The sequence below is a fragment of the Chelmon rostratus genome, chromosome 12, assembly GCF_017976325.1.
Source record: "Chelmon rostratus isolate fCheRos1 chromosome 12, fCheRos1.pri, whole genome shotgun sequence".
Lineage (NCBI taxonomy): Eukaryota > Metazoa > Chordata > Actinopteri > Chaetodontiformes > Chaetodontidae > Chelmon > Chelmon rostratus.
This window is the reverse complement of record NC_055669.1, coordinates 13508627-13518710: the sequence shown is the minus strand read 5'-3', so window position 1 is coordinate 13518710 and position 10084 is coordinate 13508627. Positions and strand designations below refer to the sequence as shown.

Here is a 10084-nt window from a genome sequence, read left to right as displayed (position 1 = left end):
GATAGATAGATAGATAGATAGATAGATAGATAGTAGAAAAAAAGAGGATTTACTTAAAATTTAAGACTACAATTAAAACGATCCTCCGTGGTATCACGCTCTGCTTTCACATCAGTCGCAGGGGCCCACTCAATAAACGGAGTCTGTGGATCAGACATGATAAACAGTGGAAACCCCCCCACCCAGCCTGCCTCCTGTGTCACAGCGTGTCAGCGGCCTCACAGCAGCTCTGAGACATGAGCTACATCAACGTGAGCTACACTGCTTCTGTTTTTTCAAGCGCACTTTCATTCATATTTTTTTCTAACATTCCGGATCACCTTTTTGATTGAGATCGCGTCTGAGCAAATCGTCTGGACTTTCTCCACCAGTGCGCCACCTCCCTCCCCCGCCCCCTGCTCCGTGACGTCGGCGCTCTGGTTATAAAGCCTCAGAGAGCAACGCTCTGGCACGCCAGATGGATACGGTTGGACGAGGCGGACGCACCGGTACGCACCAGACCAACTAGTGAACATAGAAGGGATATACGGACTGATCATTCACACCGCCGTGCTAAATGGATACCGGCTGTTTCACCGCGGCACAGCGCATTTCGTGCCACACCATGAATGCGGATTTATTTAAGCCTGCTCCGGAGCGTGGACCCCAGCAGTCCTCTGCCCCGGCGAAAGCCAGCAGGAATAAACCCGAACAGACCAAACCGGAGCTGGCCCAGGTGGTGACGGACTCGAAGACTGGAAGATCCTACAGTAAAGGAAAGCTTTTGGGAAAGGTACGACGGGTTTAATTTTCCATGTGCTTGTCTCGCCTCGCCACGGGGATCTTTGGGGCGTTTTGTCCGAGGCGCACGATGGATCCGGAGTCTGCGTTAAAGAGTCTCTGTTTTAGTCTGACACGGAAGCTGTCGTTGATTAAAACTCATTATTAGCTGTGTTCCAGGTGTGTTAGTAATGTGGGAATAATGACCTCGTGGTGGCCAGTCTCCCCCTGCTGTGCGCGTCATTGCTGAATGAATCAGGCGCAAGGTGTGCCCAGCGCCTCCTGTGCGCACACATGATTGGCAGCACCTTAAAAAAACAGCCCAGAAATGATTATTTACAAGAAGCAGCGCGTTTTAACGGCATCTGTGACACCAACGCGACATCTACCTGCCTCTGCCACGGTCCCCCTCCCTCGCCACGTCGTCGCTATAATGATTTTTGACACAGTATGTCCGATGTATGAATGGAGCAACTGTATCAACATGTTGCTCGTCATCGATACGCTGCGTCGGGCAGCCAGCCAGGTCTCTTTTTTTTCCACCCTTCCTTTCCTCTGCTGCCTGCCGCAGAGCTGGAAACGTCTCCGTCAATTTCACGGTTAATGAATGCAGCAGCTCGGGTCTGCCTCATCCCTCATGTCCTCGAGCCTGTGTTAGTCTTGATTGCATCAAGAAATATGCACGATTAAGCAGCAGTAAACATGAAATTAGGGGGTCGATTGTCTGTTTTGGAAGCATATGGGAGCAATAAAAGATGCTGGTCAATTGATTATGTTGATGTGATGATGCATCTGAATAGATTTAACCCCTCTGTTTAATCCAGGGTTGGTTATGTCCTCTCTCATTGATTTGCCTCCACACCAGCCTTTCAGAATTGGCGAAATCATTGTCGAATCATTTTGTTTGCAGGGCAGCTATTGATCCTCGGATCAAGGACTTACCATTGAGGCAGATTATTTATGACAATTGCAGGTTTTCAACCTGCTGCCGTTGTTAACTGATCATCCTGTTTGTCTCCCCCAAGGGTGGCTTTGCTCGATGCTACGAGATGACAGACCTCTCCAACAACAAAATGTATGCCGTGAAGGTGATTCCACAGAGCAGGGTGTCCAAACCACACCAGAGGGACAAGGTATGCCATTGTGCTTGTTTACGCCTCAACGTCTTCACTGTGGTTTAGGGTTGACATAAGCACACAGATTGTCACACCTTTTTTTTTTTTTTTTTTTTTTTTAAACAGATAACTAATGAGATCGAGCTCCACAAAACCCTGTCGCACAAGCATGTGGTGAAATTCTCTCATCACTTCGAGGACCAGGAAAACATCTACATATTCCTCGAGCTCTGCAGTCGAAAGGTGAGACTTAAGAAATCTCTATAACAGTGTGTACAGCCTGCGTGTGTTTTGCTTGCTTGTATACAGCTCACCTTGTGTTGCGGCACAATGGAGAATATACTCATTTCTTTCTTCTGTAAACTAAAGTATGCATATGTAACAGTCTCATCACTGCCGATAAAGAGTCCCTGACACCCACCTGAAATACAGCAGTGTCTAATTTCTATGCTACCGTGGCTGTGTGTGTTTGTGTGTGCGTGTGCAGCAGTGTTGTACAGTCCCACTGACGGATGTGGGGTTGACACTTCACTCATTACTCTTTCTCTCCAGTCCCTCGCACACATCTGGAAGGCGAGACACACGCTCACAGAGCCAGAAGTGCGATATTACCTCAAACAGATCATATCCGGCCTCAAGTACCTCCACAGCAGAGGGATCCTGCACAGAGACCTCAAACTAGGTATGTGGGCGTCCGACTGAAAACGTGGCGTTCGCGCACACGCAAGCATCCCAGGAATCTGCTGTGACTTTTGGGCAGGCACATGTTATGTGTGGAATGCTGACCCGACAAATGTTTTTGTCTCTTTCAGGCAACTTCTTTGTCAACGAGAACATGGAGCTGCGGCTGGGAGACTTCGGCCTCGCTGCCAAGCTGGAGACAGTGGAGCAGAGAAAAAAGTGAGAACTTTTAAATCGTTTTTGATGTATTTTTGTATGTTTTTTTTGTACTGGAGGAAGCCACAAACTCTGAGATTGAAGAGAAGATAATGTGTGAACATTCAAAATAGTCAAGCCCTTATAGACCCTTAAAAAAAAAAAAAAAAAAGTACACATTGCTACACAAGGACATGTTTCTGCATATAGATTTAACACAGAGGAACCTGAACATTACAGCCTTAGCCGTTTTCTAGACTTGCATGATGCACACCATTACGTCAGCTACTCAGCACATTCTTCCTCCCACCACTTTCCCTCAGTAAGTACCTAACTAGACTGGTTTCCAAGTGGCAGTTGAATGTGGCGTTCAGAGCACAGTTTCAGTACCTGTTTGACACCTTCCTGTGGAATACCAGACAAATGAGTGTTGCAGAGAAAAAAAATGCCTCAACCGCTACTTCCTTGTTTGCGTGACACATTTACAGAACAGGAAATCATTCCGAGTAGCTTGAGTTATTAAATCTATCCTGTGCTTGATTTTTATTCTTTTCAGAACAATCTGTGGCACTCCCAACTACTTGGCCCCCGAGGTGCTCAACAGACAGGGCCACGGCACAGAGTCAGACGTCTGGTCCCTCGGCTGTGTCATGTGAGTTTATTTTGCGGATCTCAACCAGGAGTTGCTTGCTTTGTCGAGTCATGTGTAGAATAACACTTGTGGAATCCGGAGTTAAGAGTTTTGGTTTTATCTTGGCTTCATTTTGTCTCAGTGTGTAAACGTGACAACATTGTACGCAACCAGTAAGACTGTATTATTTTGTATCTTTTTTTGGATTCTGACCCGTGTTTGCCTTTTAACCCGTTCAGGTACACGCTGATGTGCGGCAACCCTCCCTTCGAGACTCTTGACCTGAAGGAGACCTACAAGTGTATAAAGGAGGTTCGGTACCACTTGCCATCCACGCTTTCCCCCCCTGCACAGAAACTCATCTCAGGCATCCTGCAGAAAAACCCCAGCGACAGGCTCTCACTGGATCAAATCCTCAACCACGAATTCTTCACCAAAGTACGCAGAAGTCACACGAATTTAGTTTAGAGGGGCAGTGATGGGATTCGATTTGGTGGACACTTTTGCCATTAGCTAAAGATCATGGTACTTTTTGGAGCGGGGAAATGGTGCTTGATGTTAGAACAGAAATATTACATGTCGGCGCTTGGCACAACATCCTTTTCGCTCAGAATGAGTGCATCCTCCTCACCCCCTCATCTTTTTTCTTCCTACAGGGTTTCACCCCTGATAAGCTTCCCCCCAGCAGCTGCATGATGGTGCCAGAGCTCCACCCCCCCAGCCCCGCCAAGAAGTTCTTCACTAAAATGGCCAAGAGCCTCTTTGGCAAAAAGAAACCAAAAGGTAAGCAGCAGTGGAATGACTGACACAGTAGAGGACGAGGTCATCTGCTTCATAACTCATCTGTTAATTATGTATTCGTCTCTTCCCTGATGTAATTATGCAGCACCTGTTGTTAATCTGCTTTCATGAGAACTGGTGTTTTAAACATGTTAAAGCTCTACTTTTACTTCAAGCATTGCCAAGAGCTTGCTGTGTCCGTGTGTGTGTATAGAGACGCTCCTGTGGTTGAACAAATCTGTCAACTGAACAATCTTGTCTTTGCAGTGGAGAAGATTCCGTGCGAGGAGAAAGACGACAAAGACATTTCCAAGCTGGTGTCGGGCATCGTGAAATGTTCCATCAACCGGCAAATCAGCTACAAGACAGTGGGACCCAATGAGGTACGTCTCATCTTTTTTTGTGTGTGTGTCCTACTTCTACAAGGAAAAATGGCCTTGCATATGTGAAACAGGGTAATTCCAGCTAGTAATAAGGAAATAAAGTCCCACAAGTGGTACAGAAGTACATATTTTACAGATGTTATGACTGATAATTGCTTTGCATCTGGTCTGTCTGTCACCTTTTTGCATCATGTTCCTTTAATGAGTAAAACAATCTCTTTAAATTGAGCTGCAATGGATACTGGGTGAATAAATGTCTGCACAATTAGGAGGGGAAAGCTGGAGAGTTTTCCCGAGAATAGAATTGTAAGTGCCAGCGTTGAAGACTGTCATAAACCGACAGAACATGAGGCAGCTGTATTTTTTTTTTTTTTTTTTTTATAACAATGAATTATGCTTTTAATTATACAAAGGATTCCTCCCTGTTCTTAATGGGATTTAGAAATGTGTTTTACTGGCTCTTTAGCTTTATTTCACTGAGATGGCAGCATAATTTTCTGTATTGTCCTAGAAGTCCTTCAGCTTGTCAACACATAAGTGAAATTCGGAGGAGAAATGTTGGTTGTAACTGTTTTCTCTAGTGTCTGAGGGAACTGTTAACGCATATCTGGCTAAATCCATCTGCCTACTACGATGTAATTTTAATCCTACTACAGATCTCTTGATGTATTAAAAAAGATTCATAACTGGAGCTGTGGCTAAATGCCACAACAGCAGGAAGCTCTGTTGGCCAATCCCTAATCAGACTGATCTGGTTGCTATTTATAGGGCCCAATAGGACCTACATTGTTTGCTCTTTGGTGTGAATATTTCTTTGTCAGCTTCATAGTGAGCCTGTGCTGAGAAACCAGGTTGTGATCATGAAGCATAAACTGGACTTTTTTTTTTTTTCTGACTATACAAAGTGGTCATCAAAACTACCCGATTTACTTTCCTCGTACGTACGTTTGCAGGAACAAAACATGACAGCTTACTGCCAGATTTTCGGAAACTGCTTTATGGTCATGTGACATTGGAAACTGCATATCAGACTTGCAGCATGCTTGCAGAACACCCATAAAGAAACTGTGGTTGATGTAGTTTTACTCCAGTGCAGTGGCAGCAAGATGCACAAGATCAAAACATGTGAAACCAGTGAGGCAGCAATATTAGGTTAGAACAAAGCACACACTGCTGACTGTTTTTTTTAGATTTTAGACCCACAGTCTGAGAGAGTGTGAAAACATATTAGAGCGTGTTCGCAGAATGCCTCGTCAATTCTGTGGTGGTGGTCTTTTTTTGGCACGTTTTCCATCTTGTGCTGTTAGTATCACTTTTGCTGGGCTAAATCTTGCCTCTTGCTGCCACTCAGGTTCCCTCTCCCACCGGTCAGCTGGTCAACTCCGTGCCTCTGGAGCAGACTCCTGCTGAGGAGGAATCCAGGAAGTCAATCTCCCGCTCCTTCAAGGGCACCATGGCCAGCAGCACTGAACGTAAGACCCCGCCGCGTTTTCTCTCACTGCAGTTTTCATCCCTTTTGTCTTTTTGCGATCAGTGTTTTACCTTGTTGTTTTTCTCTCCAGCATGCGAGGACGTCCTGACCCCTGCAGCTGTTGCTGAATCGGCCATGAAAGTGCTCAACGGCTGCCTGGCAACCATGCCTGCAGGTAGGAGAGCACAGATTAGGCTGAACTTTAAAGACTGCAAGAGCACTTTTGGGCTACAGCATTATAATAGTAATAATGTTAAGCAGCTCAGATCGACGTCTCTATCCTCAAGACAATAACTGGAAATGCTGAGTCACATCTTTAAGTCTTTGAGTCTGAGATTGGGCTACAGAGCACCAAAACAGTGTTCCAAAAAAAATGCTGCTTCCTCCAGCACGGACCAATTTTTGGCACCAAATTACAAATGATGCAGAATCATTCAAGTTTAATCAACCAGATCTTTTTCCTTGCCTCAGCCATCTCTTTGCATCCTCTGACTAGCTGCTGACTCATGTAGCCTGCAGCACCTTTTCTCAGCTTAGAGCTTTCTTAACATTTGGAGCATCTAGTCTTCAGTATAACGCTGACCCATAGAACTTGGAAACATAAGCATTTTGTCTTCTGTTTATTCAGGATTCACATTATATCCTGCAAAACTGTTCCATAATCCCTAACACTTTTATTTTTATCTCTCCAGCCACTAGAAACCCGCCCTGTTTGTCCAGGCCACAGTCCTTCCTGTGGGTGACTAAATGGGTTGACTACTCAAACAAATACGGCTTTGGCTACCAGCTCTCGAACCAAAGCATCGGCGTGCTCTTCAACGAGGGAACACACCTCAGCCTTTGCAACCAACGCACGTAAGTACTTTTAAGAGCCACAGTATTTACTTAAGGTGTCGTGTAAACATTTACATTGTGCTTAGAGCTTCTTGATTGCTTTGTGACTAGACTCAGGGAAGTAGCTGAATTAGTTAGTGTGTGTGTGTGTGTTCCAGCTATACTGAGTTTTTGATCATCATTCATTCAAATTAAATTGGAGACTATATGCAGTATATTTTTTGAGTTAACAGTAATTTATTTTATATTGTAAACAGTAATACATTTTCTATTGTGTTTTAAGTGTTTTCTTTCCCTCCCAACAGGACAGTCCACTACTGCTTGACCAACAACAAACACTTCACTTTCCCTGCCAGCTCTCTGCCTGAGCAGCTTCACAGCCAGAAACAAATTGTCGAGCTCATGGCCAACTACATGGAGCAGAACCTCATGGAGGTATGAGCAAACCGGTTCACCTTCAGCAGCCGAAATAGTTTGATTTATTTTTATGAATCAAATACTAAATGATTGAATTTCACAGGAAATTGTTTTAACTATGTAAGATATAAACTGAGAGAAGCCATGAAGCTCGTAGACGACTTTGAAAATCTCCAAAAGTTGGTGTAACTGTGCAAATTTACCGTGATAAGCTGTGATCTAAACAAAATATTGTCTTTCCTCTTCTCAGGGTGGAGACCTTCATTGTGAGGAGCAGGTCTCAGGTCCTCCTCCCCTGCTGCTCCAGTGGGTGAAGACGGATCATGCTCTTGTCATGCTCTTCAACAATGGCACTCTGCAGGTTCGATAAAGCTCATAAATCTTATATTTAAGAGATGCATTTATAAAACAAGTGCTGCAACACTGTAGACAAAGTTAGAAAATAGTTGCATGTGATATTGGATTATTGCCCTCCTTTTCTTGCATTCATGTTCTGGTTTCATCCCCTCCAGGTTAACTTCTACACAGACCACACCAAGATCATCCTGTGCAAGTCATCCGACGACTCCTACCTGCTCACCTACATCAGCCGGGAACGGGTCTCATACACTTACCTCCTCAGCATGCTGGTCGAGATGGGCTGCACCTCCGAGCTCAGACACCGACTGCGATATGTGGTCCAGCTGCTCCAACACCACGCTGATGCCTGAGAGCACGGCTCAGTGCCTCCCAGGCCGCCTGATTGGCAGATGCCTTAGAGGCAACCTGACTGGTTAACACCTCTTTTTAGGCAGCCTGACTGGTTGATCTAATTTCTCAAGACAGTGCCGGGAGGAGCTGACGCCTGTTCAGTTGCCAGATAGAAGGCTGCTCAGAGGAGTTGAGCAAACATTCTTGTCTGGACTGGTGCTTAGGCAGATGATTATCAAATTGATTGACCTTGATAAACGTCAAGCAGTCAGGAAGCTGCCCAATGCAGCATCTGCCTGAGGGTTTGTGCCTGTCCAGCTTATGCCTCAAAGGTATCCACCTGGAAGGCATTGATGCCTAAAATAAGAGACTCCTACCTGGCCTGAAACGATGGATCCCTCACGGGCAGATGCCGAAAAGAACACCCAAACTCCCAATTACCTTCCCTCACTCACTCAAAATCACTGCTTCTTGGCTGGATCTTTAAAAGCCACCAACCAACCCTGCAGCTTTCAGCTTCCCCTGATAGCCAATAACCCAGGCATGGTTTCTTACAGGTATCTAAACACTAAAATTGTCCTATTTGCTTGCAATGGAACAAGGATGATCTTACAGCTGGAGCGCTTTCAGGCTCAGTTTTCCAAAAGTGTTTCAGCAGCAAGGTCATTTTTGGCGTTGACTTGCACTGGAACCATGATCTGACAGCAGAGATGCTTTGGGAATAACTATGGTTTGATTAGAGGGAGAGAGAGAGAGAGACCCTCCTACCCTCAGTTGGTTTCTGGCCTTTTTTGGACTATGGTGCACACATTTTTTTTTTCTCCTTTTTAAAAAAAAAAATGAGCCAGCTATAGGATCACACTACGATCTTGACCTCACATGCACAGATAACATTCCTGGCCTTATTTGATGATGGTGATGCTTAGGTTTGGAGAAAGTCATTGCTGCTTCTGCTCCAACATCACTTTTGTCTTTTTTTGTTAATAGAAACTAATTTCACTGACGTGGTACAGGGCATACTAAAGGGGCTATGGGAGCAACACAATTTTGCACTTGTTTTGTTTTTTCTTTTGTAAATTTATCTGGCAAGCGAAACCTTTTTACTACCACTTGTTATATTTTATTTGTTTTTAACTAGATACCAAAAGGCATTTTCTGTGTTGGTTTTTAAAATAATTTTAGTTTTAAATTCACAGTCAGTAGGTGAGTGTGTGTTTGTGTGCCACACATGTGCTGGTAAACAAAGCTGTTGGTTGGAAAATGAGGGTGGGGAGGGGGGATAAAAGTGCCTTTCTGAGGGATGTCTGTATAGTGCAATAACAACCCTTTGTGAATGTCAAGCTGGATACAAACAAGATTCGAGATGGGTTTTACAGGTGGGATTTACTTTTGTACTTTGAGCCAAGTTTAAAAGTAAGTCCAATAGCACTACACTCTCACTACCTGGTATAAGCTTTTAGAACAACTGGTATCATAAGTATATATCCCAGTAATATCTACTATGGAAAAAAGTAAAAGTTGTACTCTGTTGTACTGTACTGTAATCCTTATCGGTTTACATTGCTTTCTCGAACCAGAGTTGTATCCTAAAAACTGTGACCTGCAAGTATTACACACACACACGTGTTTCCAGAAAAACCCAACATTGTGAACGCCATCTGCCAATTCAGAAGAGTCTTTATTTTTTGGCACATAATGTCATGTTTATTTATTTTTTATTTATACATATTTTTTATTTATTGTTGTTTAAATGTTGCGGTCTCGACACAAGGAAATGTTCAATTCTGATCACCTTTTGTATGTAACATATTTGGGGGAAAATGGGACAAAAATAAAGTTTATTGAAAATGAACTTAAATTGCATTTGTTGCATTTCTGTTCCTTTGGTTTCCCAGTAGACTGGAGGTGGAGGAAGTAATTTGTCAAAAATCAATATCTGGCCTATACTTTGCGGCATTCACGCCAATCACTGATTACACCATCTCTCTGGTATTTGATATTGGGTGTATAATGCAAAACAGGTTAAACTTAGTTGTGTCATTCAAATCCTCTGTAAGATGTCTGGCAGTGACGGTAAAACTCTGCAGCCACACTGAAAATGAAAGCGGTGTGCATTATGCAGACGACA

At 44.0% G+C, this 10084-nt stretch overlaps 1 protein-coding gene across 1 annotated transcript; it reads left to right on the top strand.

Moving 5' to 3' along the window:
- Positions 1-468: 468 nt before the first annotated feature.
- plk3 (polo-like kinase 3 (Drosophila)) lies at positions 469-9808 on the top strand. Its single transcript, XM_041948726.1, has 15 exons — positions 469-772; positions 1785-1892; positions 2001-2117; positions 2427-2556; positions 2687-2774; positions 3307-3402; positions 3621-3819; positions 4038-4164; positions 4429-4544; positions 5896-6016; positions 6107-6190; positions 6708-6870; positions 7155-7284; positions 7517-7627; positions 7779-9808. Exons 1-15 carry the CDS (start codon positions 557-559, stop codon positions 7974-7976), a joined length of 2004 nt encoding a protein of 667 aa, XP_041804660.1. The 5' UTR covers positions 469-556; the 3' UTR covers positions 7977-9808.
- Positions 9809-10084: the final 276 nt, after the last annotated feature.

Excerpts from the sequence above, each read along its gene's own strand:
- plk3 (XM_041948726.1), top strand. The coding sequence starts at position 557 with ATGGATACCGGCTGTTTCACCGCGGCACAGCGCATTTCGTGCCACACC. Across the intron at positions 2,557-2,686 it reads GCACAGAGACCTCAAACTAG|GCAACTTCTTTGTCAACGAG; the intron begins GTATGTGGGCGT and ends TGTCTCTTTCAG. Across the intron at positions 6,871-7,154 it reads AGCCTTTGCAACCAACGCAC|GACAGTCCACTACTGCTTGA; the intron begins GTAAGTACTTTT and ends CCCTCCCAACAG.